General features: G+C 42.5%; 1 protein-coding gene across 4 annotated transcripts in view; it reads right to left on the bottom strand.

Annotated features, from left to right (window-relative positions):
• Positions 1–6,585: 6,585 nt before the first annotated feature.
• The window catches only part of LOC126398651 (bromo adjacent homology domain-containing 1 protein), a 59,364-nt gene continuing 38,108 nt past the window's right edge, over positions 6,586–27,841 (bottom strand). For 3 of the 4 annotated variants that reach the window (XM_050058155.1, XM_050058153.1, XM_050058152.1), the window contains exons 2-7: positions 20,989–22,770; positions 17,975–18,333; positions 17,537–17,696; positions 17,324–17,403; positions 15,293–15,384; positions 6,586–13,959 (exon numbers count right to left, since the gene is read on the bottom strand). In XM_050058155.1, the coding sequence (XP_049914112.1) occupies positions 13,770–13,959; positions 15,293–15,384; positions 17,324–17,403; positions 17,537–17,696; positions 17,975–18,333; positions 20,989–22,750 (2,643 nt within the window). In that variant the 5' untranslated portion in view covers positions 22,751–22,770 and the 3' untranslated portion in view covers positions 6,586–13,769. The remainder of the gene's footprint in view (positions 13,960–15,292; positions 15,385–17,323; positions 17,404–17,536; positions 17,697–17,974; positions 18,334–20,988; positions 22,771–27,841) is intronic. The other variant, XR_007570796.1, reaches the window with a different exon arrangement.

The following is a 27,841-nucleotide window of genomic DNA, read 5'->3' as shown; positions in this document are numbered from 1 at the left end:
AAGGACCTGGTAAGCCATCTGAAGCTCAGGGAAGGACAAGACTATGAGAGAGTAGGAGTCTGTAGTGTGTGTGTGTGTGTGTGTGTGTGTGTGTGTGTGTGTGTGTGTGTGTGTGTGTGAGAGTGCTACAGTGTGCAGACAGGGGTCAGGGAGGCTGCAGACTGGGAAAACACCATCATGTCACATTAAAGGAATATTCCCTCAAAATGACCATTTGTCAGCCTATATCAGCTACTCTCTCCGTGTTACACTACATTTTTGAGGAGTTTTTCTTGCAGGCCTTCAGTGAACGAAGAATCCTAAAACTGAGAATATTCTTGATGAACTGAAGTCACAAAACATGTTTTAACAAGAGCAAAACAATATCAAAACATCCATTTACAAGCTGTCTATCTGAAACTGATCTATGCTCTCCTCAAAGCCAGACTCCATTGACAAAAACAGTAATTTTATGTTGCTGAACACAGGAGCTGCTGGTCTACTGCTGCCTTGACTGGTTAGTTTATTGGTGTTATTGTGTGACTTTGATGTTTTAAAGGGTTAGTTTGGATTCACTTAAGCCACACAAAAACAACTAGTAACTGGTCAAGGCAGTGATAGACTATCAGCTCCCATGTTCAGCGAGGTAAAATTACTGTTTTTGTCAATGGAGTCTGGCTTTGAAGAGAGCATAGATAAGGGTGCTTTCAGACCTAGAGTTTGTTTGCTTTGGTCTGAATCAGGGAGTAATTTGTTTCAAAGTTGTATAATTGCCTAGAGTTGGTTTGTGTTCTCACGGCAACATTTACAAGAGGACCAAAAATCCAGGAAGTAAAGCAAACGTTGAAGAAGAGTGCACTTGCAAGATAAATGTGACACTTTCTAATGTCACAATGGAGGGACAACTACGCAGGTTGATTTTAGCGCTGCTCATCGTGGACTATATTGCTGTCATTGTTCATTTTAGTCAAACCATACAGTTTGAAAACGAGGCGCGGCTCCAACTAGAAAACAATGTTTTGATGCATTGGATGTGCTGAATGTGCATATTAAGGCAGTACAGGAGGAGGTGCACATTAATAATCCTCCAGGACTGTAACATGCTCATGTTTAACCCAAACAATGTGTCATGTGACTGCAGTTGCTTCACATCCAGGTCGGAACACCTTCTCACCACAAACCAACCGCACCAGAGTTCGTTTGGAACCGGACTGAGACCACCTCTTCAAGAAGGTCTGAGTGTGATTGCTGTGCTCACACCTGCCCAAATGTACTTAGGGGGCAAATGAACTTGGGTTTGATTGAACCGAACCAAACAGGGCAGGTGTGAAAGCACCATAAGTTTCACTTTTAGGTCAGTTGCCCGTGGGAAAGGGCTATCTGTTACCGAGCATACAACTGGATAATTGAGACTTGGATTACAGTGCACGAGTTGTGAGAGTGTGTAAACGGATGTTTTGATATAGTTTTGCTGTTGTTAAATGCACTCCCCTTTGATGTCAATTCATGAAGAATTTTCTCAGTTTTTGGATTCTTCGTTCACCAAAGCCATGTGAGAAAAACAAAGTTTTCTTAACAAATTCAGTGTAACACCAGGTGAGTGATTGAGGGTCCAGTGTGTAGAATTTAGGGATATTGGCAGAAATGGAATATAATTAAACAAGAATGTTTCGTTGAGTGTATTATTACCTAAGAATCGTTGTGTTTTTGTTATCTTAGAAAGAGCCGTTTATATCTACATCAGAAGCAGGCTCTCATCCACGGAGATGGCTATACCGCATCGCAGTTTTGTTCTACAGTAGCCCAGGACAGACAAACCAAACACTGGCTCGAGACAGGACCATTTACGTCCTCCCATAGGCCACCGTAATTAGCAGCGACAAGCCAAATAGTGTTGGAAAACACCAATTTTTAACATGAAACTGCTTCATTCAATATTTTAACCGGTTTAAATGACCAGGTCTGTTTGTTTTAAGGATGAAAAGACCTCTGGGGATAATTTGGCTCCAGGTAAAAACCTCCTGAACGCCTGAATCTTTAGTTTTTAGAGAAAAAGGTGAGCACACATTAGCAGGTGCTGGGTAAGAGCCCACCTCTGACCAGCCAAATAGCTTCGGAGAACCAATTTTTGAAAGTGACACTAATTTATTCAGTGTTTTTACTGTTTTAAATCACCTGGTCTGTTTATTTACAAGAGGAAGAGACCTCTGCGGATAATTTGGCTCCTGGTAAAAATCTCCTGAACAATGAACACTAAAGGAATTCAATCGGGAGTTCACACTTGGCACATGGGAGAAGTTTCAGCTGGTTGCAAACTACAATCCTCACCACTAGATGCCACTAAATCCTCCACACTGCTCCTGTACAAATGGTCATTTGAGGGGGTGAATTACTCCTTTAAGGGCCCCAAAATAACTTCCTGAGAGATAAGCTGTACAACTCCTCTGTGCATACACACCCCTATTGCTTCGAGAAGCAAACGATGAGTAACAATTACTGACCTGTGTGCTGAGAAAACACAGAAAAAACACAGCAGGGTGGGACAATGCAATTTGCTGTTGCACGCAAAGTTGCAGACAAGCACACAATTACATTCCCAAAAAGAGCTTACATCAGGCTGCCATCCGGTGTGGCCAGCCCTGGTGCACTGTAAGGATGATGAGATCCTGAGATTAGGGAGCAGAACTTGATTAATTACAGTCATCAAGAGGACAATAAGCCGGACGTGGTAATTAGACCAACAGAGAAAGACAACAGGAGCAGATGAAAAGCCAGTTAGGCGATTGTGTCGAGGACTCCCCCAGTGTAAGCTGCCTTTCTGTCTATTTTGCATTCGCTGGATTGATTCTTTCACCAGCAGATGCTTCTCTTTGCTGATCTGTCAAAGCTTTCTGGCCTCGTAGCGGAAGTCCTCCACCTCCCTCTGACTGTTAAAAAATTGCTTTGCAGTGCATTTCTTCTCCTGATGTTTCACAATATCATACACTCTAATGAAAGATGGTGAAGCACTGGAGACCACAGTGATCAATGTAAAGTGGGTATGATGCTGTATTAGCTGTAATAAATCACAAGCAGCAGTTTCACCTTTCGCTTCCTCTCATTAATCCTCCTATTTTCCTCTTCACATTTATTTCGTCCTCTCGCTCATTCATACTTCCTGTTATGTCTTAGTTGTCGTACAGCTGCAGTACACTAATGGTGTACAATGTTAGCACATTAATTATAATCTTGTTTATTGTTGCTGTTATTATTAATAATGCATTCACAGGACAGAATATGCAGCCCAATTTGGGAGGAAAATAAAACACAATAACAAACATTGGTTATATAAATAACAACAGGAGAGAAATGTTACGGAAATAATAAATTAAGATGTGGTAGAGAAAAGAACGCACATTTAATGAGTATAAATAAGACTTAGTTCAGTGTGTCTGACTTTTGCTCATTATTATTCAAGATTAATTAATTATTAATCTCTGCAGTATACATACACGTACAGTACTTACCTGTATATTAGATACCTGTACATACTATGCTAAACCTGCACTAATGAACAGGCATTTTCCCAGGTGCTATCATTTTTTGTATTTAGAGTTCAGGCCCCAGTTCGAGTGACGATTTAGTTCCTTGTCTAATTCTATTTTAGCTTGTCGTATTTGCGCTGTTGGGTGTCCATGTGTTGTTTGTTTTGTGATTCATGTGGGACTTGGCTGCTAAAACACTGTAATTTCCCCTCAGAGTTAAAAAGGTTCGCTCTACATTTCTATCTATCTTTCTCTGTTTCTCTCTGTCTGTCTATTTCCCTGCTCAATCAGACATACAAGGCTGGACAACATATTGGCTGCTGTTACTTGAATTAAATGTGAAAGAAGTTGCAGTAAGAGCACTTGGGGTAACAAAAAAAAGAAGTAAGGGAGGTATTTAGAAAGGACAGTTCATGTAAAAAATATAAATATAGTATTCATAACTATGTTTTTTCTTTATAATCACCTGAAAATAAGAATTGTTGTGTTTCCGTTACCTTAGAATGATCCGTTTATAGCTACATACAGGCTGCATTTCAAGAGGACTACATCATTGAATCAAACTGAAGGACTGCTGCAATGTCAAGGATCCTTCGAATTCTACCGAGGACCGAGTCCTTCCTTCAGAGAATGTTCAAGGATGTATGTGTGTATCCTCAGCGAGCATGAAGTACCCACAATTCTTCAGGGCAAGGCTCTTCATTGAAACACATGAACACCCGTTAGCCTGTTCCAATATGTGGTCACTTAACTTCTACAGGTCCGTAAATGTCCGTATCACCCAAGCCACTACTAGAAGAGATGACACAATGCTGATTAAGCCGATCGGCTCCTCTAACATCTCGCGGTATTTTTCAATATATATCATTTTTAGTTTGCATGTCGAACAGCGACATTCCCGCACTGGCGCACAGGAAATGAAGGGAGGGGGAGGAAGAGCAGAGAGTCTCATAGCAAGAGGTAGAGCGCAGGTAGAAAAAGAAAGCAACATGGCGGAGAACCCAAAGAAGCGGCCGAGACACGGTTCAGAAGTGGATCCTACCACAAAGAAAAAGCCTGGACGTTCGGCTGAAGGTTTATTAGCAAAGAAGGAAAGTGACTGACGGAGAAGGCAAACAAGGATTTGTATTGGCGTCGCTTTTCCTCGGTGGAGAGCCCTGAAGGAAGAAATTGGGCTGAGGGCAGACACGGATGTTACCTTGCTGCTGTTGGAAATTGGTGCTATGAACGTAATGTAATGTTAGCAGCCTGGTGTTCACCACGTTGTGTAGCGTTGTGTACACGGTGTGAAGCGAGTGTTACTCTGTGTACATGGAAGTGCCGGCTTATTTGTTGTAATAACGCATCATCTGCTGGAGGGCGACAGAAGTTACGCACTATAGCTTTAATGCTAGGAAGGAGTCTTGCCTAGCCTCTGTACCTGACTTGGAAGGACCCATCTTACCAAGGCAGCATCCTTTGAGAAGCACCTATTAATTGGGTTCCGCAGAACCTGCCATGTTGTTTCTACAGTAGCCCAGAAGAGACAAGTGGAACACTGGCTATAGATAGGGCCATCTGGGTTTTCGCATCGGCTACCGTAGTTCTAAATGCTCAGCACACAGAAGTTTCAGATGGTTGCAACCTGCGACCTCACCACTAGATGCCACTAAATCTTACATACTAGACTTACAGGGCTGAGTCCTAACTGCAGCGGCCTGGGTTCAAGTGGGGCCTGGGCCCTTTGCTGCATGTCAGCCCGTCTCCGTCCTCTGCCTGTCCTGTTTCTCTCTCACAATCAAAATATAGCAGAAATGCAAATAAATAAAACAAAATAAAATACAGCTTAAAAACGAGTCTGAATAAGAAAAGAAGAACATGTGGTCTCATTGGACAAAAAGTTGCAACGTATGCAACGTTATGACAAACTGGCCTGTATATAAGTGGAGTAGCTTTACAATGTACCCTTTACAAATATTTTTAAAAAGCTAAACAAATTCTCAATTACAGTATTTCTATATGAGCTCTATGCCAAATTCAGAGCTTATGAGTTGTCTGCACACAGTTCTCAACATGGCAGCTAGCAGCTAACAGTGCTAACTCCACAAACAGCAATAAAACAAGGCCAACAATGCTGACAGAACTAACGGTGTTGACCACCATATGAGTGCTGTGCAGAGCAGTGGCAATGAGCTAGCGTTAGGGATACACACACGCACTAACATGCGTGCATGGCTGGGCTGTCATCCACAACAAAGAACCAAGAAGGTCAGATTACAACACACACACAGGGAGTGTGTCTTCATTTTCTGCTCAGGTCAGCATCACTCTATTCACTCTACACTATATTTCTTAGATAGAAAATGGTGGCTTGCAGCTATATTAGTGCTCTGAATGTTGCATACAGAACCTTTAAGTTATGTTGTAATCCAAAATGGAAGGACTAAACAGCTTTGACTTTGTTTTAAGGTGATATGTAAAGACAAACAGCTCAAAATCCTGAAAGGTAACACAAAATAAATCTCACCCATCACATGTTTTTAACTAACAGCGAAGGTTCAGGACAGTCTAACAGCAGTCTGGTGCACCTGAGAGGCTTCTGAGGTCAAAGTGTGCAGCTAGTTATATTATTATGAGACACTAATCGTCTGTTCTGGCTGCTTTAACTCTGTGTAACAGACACCAAGGACCTGTGGTGTGTGTGTGGGTGTGTGGGACATTCCTAATGCCCTGAGGCCTGAACAGGGATAAAGGCCAAAGACAGATAATGACTGCTGGCTGAGGGCGTGTTGGGAAACATGGGAGAGGGACAGGAGAAGGTTGAAACTTGCCTCCTGCTGTATCTTAATTAACAGATGATCATGCACCGTGTGTCATTTAGCGCCTAAATAAAAAGGTCACAGAGGGTTTGACCCTGACCTGCACATGCTGTCTCACTGCTGACCTCCTGTGGAGACTGTGCAGAACAACAGTTGCTGGTTGGAGGAACTTTACAAACTTCCTACTGGTCACATGCAGTGAGAGCAGCTTCCCTCTTACACAGTATAATGTCATGTAGGACAGGAGGAACAACACGGCTCGTAATAAAGATCCACACACAGAATTTTCACAAAGGACTTAAAATTTATAAATATTCTTTCAATGGAACATTAAATCATTAGGGATGTTATATAATTCTTCCAAAAAATCCAAGAGATTTTCAGAGAGCATGACAAAGTGACAATAATCTGATACACACGTTGCTTCTCTACTCCAAAAATATCTAGACTTTTTTTTTACTGTATATCCCCCGTTTTTTTCCAAATATATCAAAATATATGTTGACAATAAGCATCAATACGGACCACACAGAAAGCAGAATCTCACGGGCTGGTCGGGTGTTTTTGTTTTTGAACTCATGGAGCGAACACACTTCCTGTGTGGCATCAGTAAAGGTCACTCAGTGTTTGACCCCCACACCACCGTGGACACCCTATACGTACACACACTCCTCCCGCGTGCTGGCCATGCCTGGTTGTCATGGCAACAAAAGATGCAACTGTGTCCATGCAAAGCTGCTAGGAAATTAAGTCACATAAATAATAACATACAATCTAGTCCATGCTATTCTGCAGGGCTGGCCAGCACTTGGGAGGATGACTCATGGCAGCTTCCCTTTACTGAGCGCTCTTCATCGCCTTTTTTCCAGGAAGCTCCTGCATCACTCTCAGTAGCCAAAAGATAAGGATGCAAGGAAAGAGGACAAGGAGAGGAAGCCGCTGAGCAGCTTTGGGATGTGGCCATGAGACTGTTCTGCACACATAGGATTCCTGCCCTCTAGGGGACGAACACCGTCAATGCACATCTGGGAGAAAGGCAACGGTGGCCAGCTGAGTGAGATGGTGGGAGAAGCTGTTCAGCAAATCCTCAATTTGACCGACCCATGCATCATATTAAAATTCCTAAATTTCCTCTCAGCCAACTGTAAAACATTGAACCTTTAATGACTCAAATAAGGGACTGTACGAAAATTACTACACATAAATATAAATATTGTCTTTGCACCCTCCCTCGGTTTAAAAAAACTGCAATACCTTCCATTTAATATCTAAAAAATAACCCATTTATGGCAAACAAACTAAGGCGCCAACTGTTTTGGTGCTGACAGATATAATTAAAAAAAAATTACGATTCTGGAGTGAGAAAATGTTGAAACACCCTCCACTGCTTTCCCAGCAAATATAGACAACCCTCCCTTAAAGGGCACCTTCAGTATTTTTTCAACCTGGAACCCTATTTTCCTAAATTTTTCTGTCTAAGTAACTAATGGAAGCAACAATTTTTAAAAACTGTCCAGTATTGAGCAAGAGGGCTGCAGCTCGCAGTGTGAAACAGGCTGCAATGTAACGTCAATGGGCAATTGTGTACCGTCAATTTATGTCCACTTGCAGTGTTTGTTTTTGCCACTGACAGGCTCAGACTTTTATTATATGTGTCTGACAACATTATGGAAAGGATCCCGACAGAGATAGGCCTTTTTTCAAAGAGTAAGAACCTATTTGTTTAACCAGAAACAGCCCTGAAATTTCTCTCACCAAACCCACCAGACTCCATTTAAAAAAACAGTAATTTTATAATCGTACAACACAATTCATTCAAAGTCGTCAAAAACAATTTTAAGCTCATAATAACCATCTTGGTTTGTTCTTCCAACGTTCCAACAACCACCAACTCTGGTTTGGTTGAAATAAAACCTCAATTCATCCATTCAGTTGTAAGAATATGCTGCCTCTATCCAAGCTTAAATTACAGGTTATTTAAATGGAGTCTGGTGACAGCGACTTTGGGGCTGTTTCTGGTTAAACAAAAATAATCCATCTTTAACAAAAAGGTCTATCTCTGTAGGGATCCTTTCCATAATGTTGTCAGACACTTGAAATAACAATCTGAGTCTGTCAGTTGCAAAACAAGCACTTTTGGTTAACTGGCAGTGCGAACATGTCCTAAGTGGTTCCCTTGCAGCCCTCTTGCTCAATACTGGACCGATTTCAAAAACTGTTGTTCCCATTAGTCACTTACACACATAAACATTGGAAAATAAGGTCCAGGTTAAAAAATACTGAAGCTACTCTTTTAACAAAAATCGCATCTTTTCTCACCATCCCATCCTCAATAATTTTCGTACAGTCCCTAATTCCTTACTGAAAACCCTCTGTAATATTGGGCTAAATTTAGAGAAGGGAAACTGGTCTTAGATCAGCGCCTGAGGGGATCTTCTACCTGGAGCCCAGAGGACGTCCCGTCCTGTCTCAGGTGTTCTGTCTCTGTCTCTCCCCTAATAGGACGAATCAATAAAAGCTCAGGTGACCATGTTGCCGCGGCATTCTCCCAAACGTCACACTTAAGGTCAGTCAGGTTAGGCAGGAGAGCTGGAAGTCGTCTCTTCACACAGGTCAGATCTGGGAATCAAATCTGCCTGCGATCCGCGAGCCACTTCTGCTCTCCCGTCTGCCAGGGTGTGCTTTGGTCTGGTCTCCACCCCCTGACAACGAAATGATATTAACTAAACAACATTTACATCTCTGTCAACAAACCGCCACTCAACCATTTAATTTCTAAACTTATAAGTTACAAATAAACAGAAATTCATTTCTATCCTGGAGCACAAAGAAACAGGATATAGTTAATCAATTAGACACAGTATTTCCAAATAAGTTAAATCGAAATCTTAATATATCGTATTGTTTACTCCATTTAAATATTTTTTTTTTCTTACTTTAAATATAATTATTACAGATCTTGCAAAAATACTACACTGTGCATTGGCTGTCTGCTTGTTTAAAGAGTGCCCGGTGCTTCCTGGATTCAGATATGTACACTTCATTAGAAATCGCCTGGAAGGGAGTGTCTCATTATCTACAACCTCAGGTCATGTGACGGCATCGAGTCCGTTCAGTCTCCTCTTTCTTTCATTTGGTCAAATCTCAATTATAAATAAATAATTTCCCCTCGGGGATCAATAAAGTATTTCTGATTCTGATTCTGATTAACGCTGTGATGACTTTAAACTGATTTGAAATGAAATAAAAATGCATATTCCTTTTCTTGATTTGTTCAAGTTAATTTTTCCAAAAATAGTAAGTCTAAAAATATATTGCATATGCCATCTTAGGAAATCGACATAATAAAATATTCTTAATAAGGAGAAATTGTAAAGTAGGAGAATATATATTACCTCTTTGAAGAATCTGGGCGATAATAGAAATTAAAAACAAAAAAAACAACCCAATCATCAGGATTCGATTTTGTTTTGGGTTCGGAGTCATGCTGCTCAAATAGAGTAAAAGTCAAAGATGGCTTCAGGGTGAAAACTTTGATCCAATGTTGAAGAACAGGGCGTTTGCAGTGTAGGAAAGCAATCGGGTACTCTTTATGTTTTTAAAGGTACACACACTCCGACGCTACTCATTTTCTGAGCGACAGTAAAACACTTGCAGGTTAAAAGGCAATGAAAGAGTGTGGTCTGACATCCACCACCACTCAATTAAGTATCGAACACCCTCCCACGCATTCCCACCCCCCGTCAATCCAAATACACGTCTAACATGGTGCTACGTTTGTCCGCACAGCGCGTCAGGCCTCCGTCCAGATGCAATCTAAATCACATTAACAGTGTGGATACATACATATATATATATATATACTGTATATTTATATAAGTATGTCAGAGCTGATTCAGAAATCAAATGGAATGACTCTAGTAATATATATATACTGTATATATTCCATGGGACTCAACAGGTTGTGCATCGGGTAACATGGCGAACACGCTGGCCGACTCCTCTACAGGTGAAAGAATAGAAATATACAGTTTGCACTGACAAAAAGCAGCCATGACATCCTCACTGTTTCCTTCTCTGCAAAACACACACACTCACATAAATGACACACACAGTATGGCCCCCCCCTCCCGGTAAGATATTAGTAGCTGGAACACACACAAAAAAAAAGGTGAACACGTTTGTTGTAATTAAGGAATGGATTAGTGCAATATAATAAAGGGAACGAAGGCAGAAGTGCTGACAATGAGGAGGAGTGCGAGGGAGGAGACGAGGACTCTGGCTTGTGTGACATCCTTTGGTTTATCTTCAGGGGGAGGAGGGAGGAGGAGGGAAATAATTGGTGTGGATGTAGAATTAGAGCAGGTAGAATGGACATTTCCGCAACGCGAGCAGCTAGAGCACAGCAGGTCGATGACATGAGATGTGCACTGTGTATTTAACGAGTTTAGAGCTGCAACAATGACTCAAGTATTTCATCAGCTGATCGACTGGTAAATAATCTGCAAACTATTTCAATGATTATACGATCATTTCCGTCACTTCTTAAAGGGACAGTTCACCACAAAATGATCATTTGTATATCAATTACTCACCCTGTGTTACGTTGAATTCCTGAAGATAACTTTGTTTTCTTCACATGCCTCAACTGTGAATGAAGACTCCAAAAAAGAAGAAAATTCTTGATGAACTGAAGCAAATGGAGGCCACATATCATAATACTCCGTAACAAGCTCACATAACGTGCAGTATAATCCAAGTCTCATTTATCCAGTTGTATGCTCGTTACTTTCCTATCCCATGTATTTTCGCTTCCACATAAACAATCACAAGCAGAGTTCAAATGCATGCCCTTCTTCAGGTGCACTACTCGAATGCTGAAGTGTTTGAAATCAGTGGTTCCCAACTGGTCCAGCTATGGGGTCCAGATTTGTTTGGCCATGTTGCCGAGCTAGTTTGTTGTCTCTGTGAAGTAGCTGTCTGTTAGTCACTCACTCTACAGCAGCAAAGAGCACTTTTAAATAAAATCTCTGTGCTGGAAATTCACTGCACTTAAAAATAAAGTATGTTTTTTACAAACTTTTGGACCATGACCCACCAGGTGGGAACCACTGTTTTAAATAGTAAGCCTTTAGCAAAAGTTTCATTAGATTTCTCTTAAAACGATCCCATCATAATCTATTATAACCCCTCATTTTAATTAAATTTTTCATGATAGCTAAACATATTTAATAGCATTTAATTTCCACTCATTAGTTTTCATTTTTAATAATTAGAATACAGAACAACCTTACAGATTATGCATTTATAACTAGAGAGTAATAACATGAACGGAGACATCGACCATGCAGAGACATTTCAGACAATCAGCTGCCGAAACATTGTGCAATGGTCTGTAGCGTGTTATTTAAAGTTACAGTAGATCCGTGTTGGTGTTCTGACCTGTAAAAATGATGAACGGCCTTCAAAGTTAAAAAAATTGTTAAAAAAAATTCAGTCAATGATGGAAAATATTTAGTTAACGTGACGTCTAGTTTGGGAAGACCTGAACATATGACTTGGATTATACTACACAAGTTGTGAGAGTTTGTATGTTGGATGTTTTGACCCCTATGACTTCATCAAGAATTTTCTGTTTTTGGATTCTTCGTTAACCATGAACGCATGTGATAAAAACAAAGTTTTCTTCACAAATTCAAAGTAACACGGACTGAGTAATTTAGGGGGCTATATCGGCAGAAACGTGGACCCCTATGACTTCAATTAGTTAATAATTTTCTCTGTTTTTGGATTCTTCATTCACCATGAATGCATGTGAGGAACATAATGTTTGCTTCATGAATTAAAAAAAACACAGGGTAAGTAACTGATATACAAATGATCATTTTTGGGTGAACTGCCCCTTTAAAGCAAAAAATGTCAAACTTTTCTTGGTCCTAGCTTGTCAAATGTGAGGATTTGATGCTTTTCTCTGTCATAAATGTCAGATATCTGAATATATTTAACTGTTGGACTGCTAGTTGAACAAAACAAGGTAGGTTAAGAAGCCATCTTAGGCTGTGGGAAACTATTCTATGACACATAATTGCCAAAAGTAGTAATTCATGATGAAAACAATCATGCGCTGCAGCCCTAAACCGATGCATTTTGTCCAGTGTTCATGTCGCAGCTGTCAGTCAGTCTTTGTCTTGGGATTACAGTACATCTGTTCTACCACTCCCCAGTTGTGTGTGGTGAGACTAGCTGCCTGAAGCTCTACCTGCAAGTCATAAGGCAAGTCACAGGGAACAGGAAAGGTGAAAGAATGAGGGAAAACAAACAGAAAATGACGAACGATGGCCCTCGTCTTAATAACCTTCACAGGGCTCCTCAGTAACAGCTTTCTCTGTTGGACCGTTAGAAGAGCCTCTCTAGAGCTGGGCATCTTCAAGCCAGGACTGTGGCTGAGATGAAAGTTTGAAAATACAGTGGGGCTTTTGTCTAATGTGCGTTTTTACTAATAGAATCAATTTTATTTTTAGCGTCCTGACCCAAAGTAACAGAAGCCCTGCTCTAGAGTCGAGTTTGGTGAGGGGAGGTCTGTCTCACAGACCCCCTTCAGATACAGTATTTTAGTTTGCGCAGAGCATCACTCGAGATGAAAATGTTTCTGTCAGTGTCAGTGCGCTGTGGCACACAGGAGAGAGGACGGGCAAAGGGAGCACCGCTTCCTCTAAAGCTGCTTGTTTGGTTTGATTGCCTGAAAGCCTCCTAAAAAACCATCACACATTTATCCATTTATCCACACTGACAACACTCGCTCTCCCACTCTCGCTTTCACACGCACAAAACACACACGACTGAGACAAACTCAAATCAGGAGAAATAAGACGACACTCTCCATTAGCTGCTCCTTCACCCCGGCTGGTTGAACACCGTTAACATCGAGCTGACAGCGCAGGCTTGTGTTCCCCCGGAAGCACCTTAGTGCCGGACCATTCCTGAGCCATTGGCTTACAAATGGAACAAACATGATTGTTGTGCTAAGATGCTCTGGGGGAAACGCGGTCCTGACAGTAGCCCAGTTCAGCCTGGTGTTCAGCATTCCTGGCAGGCGAGGGGAGGGGGGACGCACACAAGCCTCCGTGTCACCTCACACTGTTGTGGAAGCTGAAAAATCCAAGCTGATGAATGAATGCTCCCGTCCTCACTCTTCCAAACCAGGAAATATTGGTGCTCTGACTGACGTGGATTCATCTGTCGCATTGTGACCCCTCTGTAGTCAACTAAAGGGATCTGTGCTTCATAATGTGTCACTTTTTGCTTCATCTGTCCCTCCTCGAAACCAGCCCATCATCCCCCTTCCCTCTTATCGTGAGCGTCCCCAGCAGAAAAGACAGGGGTGTTCAGTCCTTCAGCAGCCCCCGCCCTGTCCAGGAGGGGGAGCTATGTTATGATTAATTCACGGGAGCCACACCCCTTCTACCCTCTACTGCAGGTTCTTCAGGATGCGTCCGTAACGGAAGTCATAGACGTGCCGGCAGAGATACACCAGCTCAGGGTCGACGTCTGTGGGCACACAGCGGTGGGAAGGGGGGGCGAAGTCGGGGCGGCAGGGCACCATGCTGGCGCTGCCAGGTGGGGCACCTTCGGCACGCCGCTTCACCAAGGCACAAAATCTAAAAAGAAAAAGAAAATACAGTCAGCACAATTTCAAGATGGACACCCAAGATAAGGGTCACCAGTTCATATTTGACTAAATGACTCTCTTGAGTTGTTCCTGAGTTATGGCGTTGAATAATGGCCAGAAAAGTGCATTTGCAGAACATTATGATGTCACAGTGACCTTTGACCTTGACCTCACTTCATTCTTTTATTCTGTCAAGACATTTGTGTGAATTTTTTGTCATAAACAGCATATGAATTCTGGAGTTACGGCCAAAAACACCAGCAAACTCTTACCAGTTCATCCTTGATTCAAAATGGATGTTTGTGCTAAATTTGAAGAAATTCCCTCAAGGCATTTTTTGAGATGTCACTTTCACATGAATGGGACTGATGCAAAGGTCACAGTGACCTTGACCTTTGACCACCCAAATCTAATCACTTGATCCTTAAGCCCAAGTGTTAAGTTTGTGCCAAATTTGAGGAAATTCCCCTGAGGCGTGCTTGAGATATTGTGTTCACGAGAATGAGATGGACACATGGTCACAGTTACCTTGACCTTTGACCATCAAAATCTAACCTGTTCATCATTGAATCCAACTGGACATTTGTGCCAAATTAAAAAAAAAAAGATGTGTCCATGAGAGTAAGACGAATGCAAGGTCACAGTGACTTTGACCTTTGACCACTAAAATCAGTTTATCGTTGAACTCAACGAGTAGACGTTTGTGCCAAATTTGAAGAAAGGCATTCTTGAGATATTACATTCACAAAAATGAGACAGACAACTTGAGCTAAATTTAAGGAAATTCCCTCAAGGCATTCCTGAGGTATCACATCCACGAGAATGAGACTGATGCAAGGTCACGGTAACCTTGACCTTTGACCACCAAACTTTAATCCGTTCATCCTTGAGTCCAAGTGATCGTTTGTGCCAAATTTGAAAATATTCCCTCAAGTCGTTCTTCAGATATCACCTTGTATGAGAATGGGAAGGACAGAGGTGGCACTCTCAGTTTGTACTATCTGCAGAGAGATCAGGCACGAGTCACATATATCTTCCTGCTGCTGCACCTTTATTTGAAAATAATGAGCAACTGAACATGAACAGATATTTGCAAATGATGTTTAGCAAATGTTTGTGGCCCAGTGTTCCCTCGAATTCATTAACAGTTGCAGTGTCACCGATGTGCGATGGGAAAGTCAGAAAAACAGGCTTCCACATTTCGCAGAAGCCGAGGTGTTAATTAAAAGGAACATCTCCAAACCCTTTAAAAAGACTTTCTGCTAACGTCTAATGCTGGGGTGTATTCCTGTTTGTGTGTGTGTGTGTGTGTGCGTACTCACCTACAGTACTGGGCTAGTGGGAGAACGTAGCATCTGTCTTCTATGCAGGCCACACTATTTTCATCCTGATGCCGAGAGGCGAAAATCTCATTCTGAAACCAACAGTGGGTGTACAATGTCACATCAACACAAGTGTGTCCGATAGTGCTGGCTGAGGGCTGAAGAAATGACAACACTTTTCAACTGTGAGCACAGAGGAGGCTGTAATTGTTCATGTGCAGTAGGACTGTGCCTCTGTGTTTCCATCCCGCATGCCGCCACAAACACACTCACACAAAAACACCTTGCTCTTCTCAACACAGGCTGTAAACATCCGTTGTGAATAGAAACATGAGTGGTGTTTCACTTTCTAACTGTGAAATCGCTGCTCTCCCTTTTTCTTTGTTTGTGCACGACTGAGGTGGCACAGATATCATCTGGCTCCAAAGTGGTGCCCAACTTCCAACAGTCTGAGGGCTGCTGAGTTAAGATAATGAGGTCTGCAGGAGCACTGACTGTTTGTCCACCTCCTCCTCGCACACTGTTTTCTACACTACGTATAATCACTTACTTATTAAGGATGTGTGCAATTGGTTGACTAGTCCTTGACTTAAATGTTGCTACTCACGCTAGTCGGCACCAGAAATACTAGTCTGTTAAACTTACTATTAAGATTAGAGTTATGGCATTGAATAATGGCCAGAAAAGTGCTTTTGCAGAACATTATAATGTCACAGAACCCTTTTGACCTTAACCTCACTTCATTATTTCAATCTGTTAGATATTTATGTGAAAGTTTGTCATTAACAGCATATGAAGTCTTAAGTTGTGGCCGAAAAACCCACCAAAGTCTTATCAGTTAATCCTTGATTCAAAATGGATGTTTGCGCCAAATTTGAAGAAATTCCCTGAAGGCATTCTTTAGATATTGTGTTCACAAGAATGAGACAGACACAAGGTCACAGCTACCTTGACCTTTGACCATCAAAATCTTATCTGTTTGTTGTCTGTATCTCACTGTTGAGTTCAAGTGGGCGTTTGTGCCAAATGTGAGGAAAGCCCTTCTTGAGATATTGCGTTCACAAGAATGAGACAGAGTCTAGGTCACAGTGACCTTCGACCATCAAATTTTAATCAGTTCATCCTTGAGTCTATTTGGATGTTTGTGTCAAATTTGAAAAAAATCCCTCATGGTGCTCTTGACATCTCATGTTCATGAGAATGAGACGGATGCAAGGTCACAGTGAGTTTGACCTTTGCCCACCAAAATCTAATCAGTTTATCATTGAGTTCAAGTCGTTTGTGCCAAACCTGAAGGTGAACTGGCGGCTCTAAACATCAACAGCTCTCCCTCATGTACTCACACACGCTCTTCAGCTTGTCCCTATTGGAGAGTGTTCTTTGGTCTCTAGTAGAACCTTTTATAAACGTTCCACCTGGAACCTTCTATGGTGTAATTGGTCTACAACGAACCTCCCTGGAAGTCTACTCAGCCACCTTTCCACCTTCTAAGGGTGATACCAAGAACCCAACCAGGTGGTTCTACCAAGAATTCTTCTATATTCAGGTTTCATCCAGAGGAGCGTTCAGAAATACTTATTTTGAGTACCAGAGCAAGCTCTGGCACTAACTGGACTGTTCCTACGTTCAGCGCTGTTGAAATGTACCACTGGTTAACCAGAACACCGCACTCTCAGGGTAACAGAGCGCTGAGCAGCATGACTGTGTAATTAACTTAACACTTTCTTCAAAAAATGGTTCTTCACAGGCAAATGGTTCTGGGTAGAACCTCAGTCAATCAGGAAGAACCCTTCGAGAACTGTGTAGGCTGAACGAGAAAGGTGCTTAGGCATGTCGTTAGTTTGTCGCACGGGAGATCCTGAGAAACCTGGACGAATGTATGTGTTTACAGTACAATACATTAATTAAATAATTGTATGTTCAATAAAATAATTTTATAATTATACACATGTCCACATCACACACTCATTTACCTCATTATTTGTTTTTAATAGGGGACACACAGTTTGCTGTCACTAAATGAAGCCTCACCTCACAGTGTGTGCTGGGATCTCGGCCTCCCTGTGTGTGCTCAGGTCGGTAGTACCAGAAAAGACTCATCATCAGCTCTCCTGAGGGAGGAAATTGGGACACACACACACACACACACACACACGGAGAGGTACAGGTAAACAATCTTGGCCATATGTCCCTTCGTCCACCCTCCCTATCAATCCATTATCTCCCCCTTCCTCGCCTCTTTACCTGTTTTGGGGTCCTCCCACAGCGCTGATATCTTAGCAACATATGGGAGGGATTTCTTCCTGGGGCCCGATCGTAGCAGCACAGTGTCTCTGACGTGTATCACTTCACCGTCCCTCTCCACTCCTTCATAACACTGCCGCAGGGCCGTCTCATCCTCTCCCTGAGACAGACACATGCACACATACGCACAGCAACAAGGACAGATATAATTCTCATTATAAAGACAAAAAGGAAATCTGTCACACGAGGAGTGTGTGGTCAAAACACAATTATCTTTTCCCCCATGAGCTGTTTTTCTGTTTTTGTTCTTTCTGCGAGGCAGCTGTGTGGATGCTACAGTTTCTACGAACAGAGCGTTATCAGGTAGTGGAGTACAAGAGGAAAGACAAGAAGCTCTCTGATCTCCTGCTCATCTTCACACACTCAAAAACAACCTACCGCAATGAAGACCTCCCTCTCCGTGGGCATTCCAACAGGCCGCCAGCCGTTGGTGGCACGTCTGCGAGTCACTCTCTTCTGTTTGGTGCCACTGAGGCTTGGCAGGGCCGACGACTGTTTCTGGGGCAGCCGTGTGCGGCCCATGGACAGGGAGCCGTTGGAGGGCTCGTTGCTCTGCGGGCATTCTGTGGCCAGCTTTAACCTGGCCTGGGGCTGGTCTCGCCCTGACAGGGGGGTCAGCAGGTGGGGTTTGGTCTGGGTGGATGTGGGCACGCTGGATAGAGGGCAACTGGAGATGGGTAGGGACGGGGGAACCAGGAGGGAGGGGCTGTGGTCACCCTGAGGGGAGGAGTAACCCTCTGGAAGAGTAAAGAGGGACAGTAACACTTTTAAATATCACAGCAAGAAAACAAAAAAGATGACACAATCTTTCTCTTAGACCCTTAGATTTAAGACCTTTTATAGATAGTTTTTAACCAAATTTAAGACAGATATTTGGACAGATACATTTTTTTCTTATTCTTATATTAAGTGTAAAGGTAAGTATATATGTAGTCCTGTGCAGAGGTAGGTTTTATGTAGGAGTATGGTTAGAGTGAGTTAGGTTAATCTACATTTTGCCAACAGGTAAGTGCAGGTATAAAATAAGAAGACAGTATAAGGTTCAGTCGTAGGTTTAAAGATTTGTAACATCAGAAATATGGACATTTGGACCTTAGGGTCCTTTCTTTTGATCACTTTTATTTATTAATTTATTTAGTCTAGTTTTTGTTTGTTTGTTTAAATGGTAGTGTTTAATCTATTATTCATCTGCACATTTTTTTCTATTATTATTTGCCTATTTATTTGTGTTGTTTTGTCAGTTACACAAAAGTGAACTGTGCAAAAGGCTTTAAAAAAACAGAAATTAAAAAGAAAATTACGAAAAAATAAATAAATGTGGACGATAACACAGAAGAGCTTGACTCATTTTGATTGGGATGCACCAAAATTGGTTCTGAGTAGTATCAGGATACCACAGCGAAAATGAGGCAGATGTGCCTTTTGTCATTTATAAAAAGATAAATCACTTTTCTATAATACATCAATGATATTTCAATGGAATAAATTACTTATTGACTTATTCATACTTCAAAAACAGCATCAATAAGTGATTAACATAGGGGGGATCAAAATAAAATAAATAAATAAAATAAAAATCAACCAGCCACCCTCCTCCCCTGACAAGTAAAGAACAGTCCCTTCATAAGTAAAGAACAGTCCCTAAAGTGCGGTGAGGTTTGTGGACCGTTACCTGCCACAAAGAGAGAAATGTGAACGGCTCGTTTCTCCTCTGACACGTCACATACCTGTGTGCCTCAACGGTTTGGCTGTCCAGGTACTTTTGGGCAGTCATGACGCCAAGAAGACGACATTATTGGAGCCGGACTTCTCCGTCGCCGGTAAGCCTTATCTTGCGCCGCGGAGCACTATGGCTGCCGTATTTGACAGGAATACATTCCTGTCTCTGTCTGTGGCCCCCGTTCAACCCACAACCGGCGGGATTCGCCTTTCGTTTCTGCTGCTGGTTGTACTCATACAGCGTGCTGAATGATTTATTTTGGTCGCACAAAACTATTTTTAGTCGCAAATGCGAGTGCGGTGACGGACGGAGTAAAATATCGCCATACTGCCGACATTTAACTCAGTCCATCACCTCACGCTGTTTGATTGCGTTATCAAAACACACCGCTATTATTCAGCCTTGCTTTTCACTTATTCCACCAAAAACCGAATGTGTGTGTTTTTTTTTTCACCCGAATATATTTGGTTACTGAATATTCGGTGCATGCCTACATTTTGACAAAAAGAAATTAAAAGATGGATAAAATTATTTGTGGCAAATAAGACCTCACAAATTCACATTAAAGACGTTTACAACATATTTATAAAACTGAGTTTTAGACATTGTAAGACTTTTTTTAGGACCTGCAGACGCCCTGTTACAAATAAAATATTGAACTAATAAGCAACAAGATGCACGTTTGATCAGTTCAGTACACTCAGGTGTTTTGTCACTACACTCTTATTTGGTCTTTTATGACCAAGCAAACTTTAGGTAGAAGTTGCTGCTGTTAAAACTGTCGGAGACTTTTAGAAAAATTCTCGTCATATTTGCCGAAAGTGTCACTGTAATGAGACAAATAATCTGGGAAGAGAAATCATATTCCTCTTCCTACTCTGTTGCCTTGTGGTGCCTCTACAACATTCATGGCTTCCTCTTGGATGCGTGCTGCTTACAGTTTGGCACCTGATCGCTACCTTTTTATAAAGTCCTAACCTCACCTGCACGCTGTTTTTGGATGGGCTACATACTCAGGAACATCCCGAGCACAGTAAAGTAAAGATAATTACACCGACACACACTTCTAGTGGGTCATACATGATGATTGGGAGATTACTAGTCTATACATTTTTTTCCCTGCATAGTATACCTTTAAGCAAAAAATGAGCACTGCACGGTTCCACTGTAAATCAGCTTAAAAACAACCTGCTTCCTTATCTCCATTATCACTCCACCTATATATAACACAACTGTTCCAGAAAATATCACATATGAACCCAGAGCTTCTTATCAAGGAACATCTAAATCAGAGCTGCCTCAAGGTGTGGACACTTTCAAAGATAAAAACAAAGACAACAAAAACAGAAATGTTCATATTTGTAGGGCCACACAGCTGGCCTGAGGCAGACGCTTAACAACAAAGGACTCTTTAGTTCTGGAAGAAATACCTCGATAACACTGAGATGTGCTTCTTTCAATAATAAGAGCTACACAAGGGTGATGATGAGGGAAACAAGGAAGTGTCAGCCTGCTCCAGATCTTATTGAAACACTCCATGTTTAGACAGTTTCAGTGATAGTTGGTTAACGTATTGACTCTTATCCTCATTAACTGCCTTCCTTCAGTACCCATCTACATTTTGAATCAGCTGAAATACTTCAGTGATAAACTATCGTCGTCCTCCACTCACCTGTTTTGATGCTGTGTGTGCATCCAGTGCATCCTGTGCTGTAAGAACAACCCCTGCTGGTGACAGGAGGCATCGCTCTATAGGTGTAGCCACCGATCCCGCAGGTGTCACTGTAACAGGGTGAAGCCACCGAGTTGCAGTAGGCGGGGTGGGCCAGCCCTGAGCTGTGAGACACCCGCGGATCCAGCAGCTTGGAGCCAGTCATCCGATTAGGGCATAAACTGGGGGGTGCAAAGTTCAGAGGCCGCGAGGCCAGGCCTGCTGACGTTGTTCCAGTGTGTGTTGGGTGGGCGATGTGAACGTAGTAGCTGGAGAAGCAGTGGTCGGCGGTGCAGAGGCAAGGGTGGGGGCCGAGGGTCAGGGCTGTGTGCGGGTGGGAATGCGTCAGGGAAGGTGAGGTTACGAGGCACTCGCGCTTCACAGGGGTCATGGCTGAGTTGAGTGGCTGATCGTCTGATTCTGTGTAGGGCTGCTGGCCCAGGAAGAAGGCCAAGCGGTGGCAGTATTCCACTGAGCCCTCTGGGGGACAGCAGTAGTATGGGCTCAGTTCGGTCTCCAGCTGCTCCTCCTTCACTTGCTTTAGTGGGTATGCTAGCATGCTGCGCGACTGGTAGCCTGGTTTGGTCAGTCGATGGGTGCAGCTGCCGGTCTCCCACTCCACTTTGGCCTCAAAGTCCGCCTTCTTTCTGCAGGCTGTGCAGCCACTGTGCAGGGGAGGGGTCTTTTTCTTCTGCTTCTGTGAGCGCCCCTTGTCTCTGAGTTTGACTCTGGAGTGCTGTTTTGGGGTTGAGGCAGGAGCCTTGCAGTCTGACGTGACAGTAGCTGTGGGTGCAGCTTTTACTCTCTGCTTACTGGTCGCAGAGGAGCTGGTTAATTTCAGCAGGGCTGCAGCGTTGAGTCCAGCCAGTCTTCTGGGGGCGGGGGCGTCCAGACTCTCATGACTCATCCCCCCGCTCTCTGCCCGGCTGGCTTTGGCCTTCTTGACCTGCTTAGAGCTTTGGCACAGTTCAAGTTTGTGAGACATGGAGGCTCTGGTGATGTTTCCTCGTGAAGCCTTTAGACCTCCAGGGATGCCACTCCTGGTTGGATTTGTATCCAGAGATATCCCTCCATTCGTGGGCTCTTCCTGTCTCCTGGCCTGTTTAGCTGCCGCCTGAGGGTCAGTAGCTCTTTCAAGCAGCAGAGTGTTCACCGCCTCGGCATTGAGAGAGGCCAGTCTGCGCTTGCGAGGTTGTGGGACATGAATACACTCGCCACGACTTGGGCTGTTTGACTTTGATTTGGTTTTTGGTAATGACTTCACCTCTTTTCTTTCACTGCTTTTCCCTTTTCTGGGTTTGGGTTTGAGAGTTAAATGTCTGCGTGCGTCCTTTCGTACCCTTTCTTCAGACCTTTCTTGATCACGGATGCTTTCCTCCAAACGGGTGAGCAGGACGTGACAGCTGAGCCCCTCCCCATCTGAACCTCCAGCCCTCCCGCGCAAAGGATACAACTTCCTGTCCCGTTTCTTGTCACGCCTCCGGTCGAGTTTTCTGTGCTGATCTGATTTTTCCGTCCTCCCTCTTTTGTCTTTCACCCTCTTGGCCATGTCTTTCCTTTGTTTGATGATCTCACTTATCTTCTTTGTCCTCCCGAATCGCAGTGTGCGCTCAGGCCAGGCGTCGCCCATAGTGCCACCATGTGGCCAAAGAGGGGAGTTGTCCCACCACTCAGCACTACTGTCGCTCTGCCTCAGGGAACCCTTCTGCCTTGCGTGAGTCATCACATGCTTCTCCACGGGGCCTGGAGACAAGAGACGGACAAGTGGTCAAAACATATCTTTGGTTATAATCGACAGAACAACAACCAGTGATCTAAAAACCTTTTTATTGCTGTGTTGTTGCTAGGGCAACAGCTTTGGTCCCTATTTATTCCTGTCAGCTACTGCATTAACAAACACTGCAAGAGGAAATACAAAGGGACCCATTTAGAGTCTTTATGTTGTCAAGTTAGAAAAGGTCTATAGAGCAGTTCAAGTTACTTACAAACGAAGCTTTTAAATGGATCCATAGAAAACTGCTTCAGCCGTAAACCTGCTGAACATCTTCTAACATTTTTTAAGCTTCAGTGTCTGATAACACACAGAAGATGTTAAAGGGATGGTTCAGATTTTTTTAAGTGGGTTTGTATGAGGTACTTATCCATATTCAGTGTATTACGTGCAGTGAATGGTGGTTGTCACATTCCCAGTTTGAAGAAGCAGGCTGGAGTACAGAAACTAAACAGTGTACTGTTGTGGACAGGGGCAGCTAAAATAATCAATATCAGTTTAAATGTATGCAATATTCAGAATATATTCACTGCATTACCTTGCTGTTATCTCTGCTCTCTTCAAAGCCAGACTCCATTGACAAAAACAGTAATTTTAACTTGCAGAACACAGGAGCTGCTGATCTACAGCTGCCTCGATCAGTTACTATGTTTGCATTATTATGTGACTTTGGTGAATCTGAACCAACTCTTCTGAACACCGAGGTCACACAATAACAAAACCAACTTCAAATAGTGTGGCAGCAGTTGACCAGCAGCTCTCGTGTAATAATAGGTAAAATTACTGTTTTTGTCAATGGACTCTGGTGACTTCGTCAATATCAATATAGCGTACACTTAAACTGATTTGCTGGACCATTTTTTTAGGTGGCTAAAATACGTTTAACCGCTGCCCCCGTCTACAGCAGTACATTGCTTAGTTTCTGTACTCCTGCCTGCTAATCCAAGCTGGGAGTGGGCCGATCGCCATCTACTGTAGGTGATACATTAACCCCTTTTACACAGAGATCACAATATAGGTTCACTACAATTCCCTTCTTTATGTCTCCTTTGCATTTTTACACAGAACCAAGCAACAGCAGCATCATTCTGCTCCAGTGTGTAGTTTTAGACAGCATGTTGGCATTGCAGAAGCAACAGAGGCATGACGGACGTGACCTGTAACACAACAGCTTCAGCCTCTTGTATGACATGTAACATAAGCTTAGGCAGCGCTTTATAAACAGTAACAATGGCATAACATGGCAATAAAAATAATCTACCATCCCTGTTATATGATGGCTGATTTCGTTCTCTGCTTAGAGATTTAAGAGTCCCTAGACCTCATCACCTCCCAAAGTTGCACACATTTTAGGCCACTGTTCTTCCTCATTGTTGTTAGCTGCTAACTGCTATCAGCAGCTCCTTTTTAAATCTCCCAGTGGTGGGTCACACACATAAAATGTCATCAAAATGTTACACCCCTCCTTTCTGTGGTCTTGTCCTGCTAGGTGTGCCTTTTACACAGACGATTCTGTTACTAAAGGGGGATTTATACTTGTGCAGCAGACCCTACACCCTAGCCTATTCACATGGCCTATGCCGCTGTGAGCATTTATACTTGTACGGTGGGGTGTCATTAGCTATGTTTCCATCCAAAAGAGATTCGAATCATTGGGAAATGCGCATTATAAGAAATACAAATCCTGTGTGTTTACATTAAATGTACGGACTTGGGTGAAAACTATGAACTCACGCGAGTTTTCCGCAGAACCGGAAACAAAACAAGTCTTGCATTCTTCTTCTTCTACGTTTTCTGGCGGTTGGCAACCATCTTGTAAATGCAATACCGCCTTCCCGACCCGGAGTGTGGATATCACCATGGAGAGAGATGCGCTACGGCAGACTTCATTCGAACATAAATCCCCCGTTTTGCGAATCAACATTTTTACAAATCAACCAAAACCCGGCTAAAGCGAGCGTATTTTAGTTTATGCGAATCAGGGGATTTTAATTCGAATTTTGGCGTTTCCATCATATTTTTCCGATGCGATACTTCTAGATGCACATCTAAACAGGCTGATGGAAACATGGCTAGTGTCACTCTGCAGTTACACCTCCAAAACACTAGTCGGTGGTGAGGTTTCTGTGATGTGCTGTCAAGTTTAGTTGATTCAAAACACACATTAAACACACATTAAACATGTCTTAATAGAGACAATTTCAAACACAAGTACACAAATCAGCTTCACTATAACTCACAGCATTCACAGACAAACACTTGTCTTTATCTGGACACATTTTCCCCACAAATACAACATGCTAACGGTATTAGCACAAGCCTATGGCATTTTACATTGTATAAATTAGCCTAGCAGCTAGCGGACTTTTCCTCTACTCATATGAAGCCAGGGACAACAGCAATATTTAACAACGGTACAAAATTCGGCTTCATTACAACTCACAAGGTTCACTGACAAAACAGCTGTCTTATACTAAACATGTTTTCGAAACAAATACAACATGCTAACGTTATTAGCACAAGCCTATGGCATTTAACATTGTATAAATTAGCCTAGCGATGAGCGGGGATTTCCTCTGCTCATATGAAGCCAGGATAAATCACACACAAGACTTAAAATGCTATTTTAGTGGAGGCTTTATTGTCTTCACAATTTATTGTTTCTTATCTGTGAAATTAAAGTAAATAAAAGCTTCGTTTCCACTGAGGGAAATGGTTTCAGCTCACACAAAGACATGAGGTCTGCGTCGCTGCAACGTGTAGTTACATTTCTGGGGAGGTGCACGACAAGCTACGGCGTAGGTACAGCATTGATTCGACACAGAAGTATAAATTTTGCCCGACTCTGCTGCTGGCTTAAAGGTGAGACAACTCTAACCCCCCTTTCCACAACTGTGTCTTTTAAAAAGAACGTCAAGGTGGAATAAAGGCGTGACATTCCCGCTTTGAACAGGCAGTGTAAAGGAGTGATTGATTACAGATAAGTACGTCATACAACCTCCTTTTAAAAGATCAGAACTATCCCTTTAAGGCACCACAGTTTTGGCCATTTCAGAAGAGGATCGATGTTCAGGGCAAACACTCTGGGAGTGGTAAAAGATGCATTATGGACCAAGAAGGGACCTTTAACATTACTTCAAACATTTTTTACTGCCATGACTTTAAACTAGATAAATCTAGAGAAGCTTTTGTGCTGTGGAAAGTAATGAGGTACAAAGAAAATGAAGGCAAGCGAGAGCCAACGAAACATGAGCATAACAAAGATATCGACTGCCTTACATAAGCCTTCAGTCTGGATATAAACACAACAACAGCATCTGATTCAATACATAAAGAAGTTTAATGATGGGTAAATTCAGCCGAATGGTTCTTGTGATCAAACTGAATTGATTTAATCATATGGTGAGCTCTCAGCTACTGTACGCCTGTTTGTGATCCTCTCATTATAACGGGGGGGGGGGGGTTGTGTGTGTTTTATGNGGGGGGGGGGGGGGGGTTGTGTGTGTTTTATGTAGCATAGAAGAAACTGATGCACTCTGTCATTCACTCTCTGCCTTATCACCTGGTGTGCACACAGCATGCAAATAACAGCTTGTTAAAGGCAATTGTCTAGTCTGAAATGTTTAGTCTGAGTGGAAAATGTCAAAAGGGCCTCGCTACAATATTAATGAAAATAAGACAAATAAACAAGGCAGCAAAATGCCTATTTAAACCAAGCAATATGTCTGTTCTGCCTGTCTGAAATCAAGGTCTGAATGTTCATGTTACACAGAGGAAGGGAATCGGATGCACACATGTATGACACCACATACTGAGAATATTCCCTGAGCTTATTTAGCAATTAAACTCAATTAGCAACAAACAATTAGCTTGGGACTATTAGTTGGAAAAAACAAAAAAAAAAAAAAAAAAAACTCTGGGAGCTCATTGTGAAATTGAAACTTATGCAACCAGTGAATGACTCCCCTTTACAGGCATGCCCACTTTATGTTAGTCCCATGCAGTTCTGGGCAAAAACCATGCAACCATGTTTTTAGCATGCAGTATAGATGTGTTATTTTCGCTTATTGTATCTGAATATTTCGCCATACTGGGGTCGGAATTGCATAATTTGGGTCTGACTGTAAAGCTGAGACTCTTGTGGATTCAATGAGCCCAATTTTATTCTCGTGTGATGATGTAAGCCCCCGTTGCACCCATTTCATTGTAGCGACACATTTTCTTAAACAGACATCACTGTAAAAATGACCTATAGTGACCTCTAAGATAATCACAGCCTCATGAAACTTTACGACCATTAACTAGGGCATTCAAAGGATGGATGGCTTTCATAGGTACACTGACAATAAGGGGGTGTCTCAGCAGTTTCCAGAAGAGAGCTGTTTGCCTTCCAACCATCAAAAAATGCAGTTCTAGCAGAAATTTATACCAAATCGCAACATGGATTTCTTTATGGCTAGATTGATAGATATAGATATATTACTTTATACAGCAGCTACATTCGCAATCAGACACAAACAGAAGACAGTTAAACAGACAACAAACAACAAACTAAGCACAAAAGCTAAAATAGATTACTAAAAGAACCCAAATCGTTTGTTTGTAATGTGCAATGTAGCTTATCTAAAAACTAGGGCTGCCCCGATAGTCAACCAAATGTTATTCGACCAGAAAGGTCATTAGTTGGCGAGATTTCATTGCTCACTTAGCTGCACAGAGAAAACAACAAACGTGAAACTCTATCAGGAGTTGCGCCTTGTCAAAATAAATCAAAACCTATATGATTGGACCATGTGTGACTTTAATTTGAAAGGACAGACACAGGAACTGTCCACGCTCAGCAGTCAGACAGGAGTCAGGTTAATTTCCAGGGCTGGTACCTGCGGTTATTCCACAGGCTAGTTAATAACATGTTGGGCAGGAAATCCAAAGTGTGGGATCATTTTGAGAAGGTGAAGGACGAACCCAAGGTGATATGTAAACTCATCTTCATTGGTCGACTACAAACATGACGTATCATCTGAAACATGGAAGTAGCTACAT

The sequence above is a fragment of the Epinephelus moara genome, chromosome 12 (assembly GCF_006386435.1).
Source record: "Epinephelus moara isolate mb chromosome 12, YSFRI_EMoa_1.0, whole genome shotgun sequence".
Classification (NCBI taxonomy): Eukaryota; Metazoa; Chordata; class Actinopteri; order Perciformes; family Serranidae; genus Epinephelus; species Epinephelus moara.
Note: the sequence above shows the minus strand (reverse complement) of the source record. Positions and strands in the feature narration are given on the sequence as shown.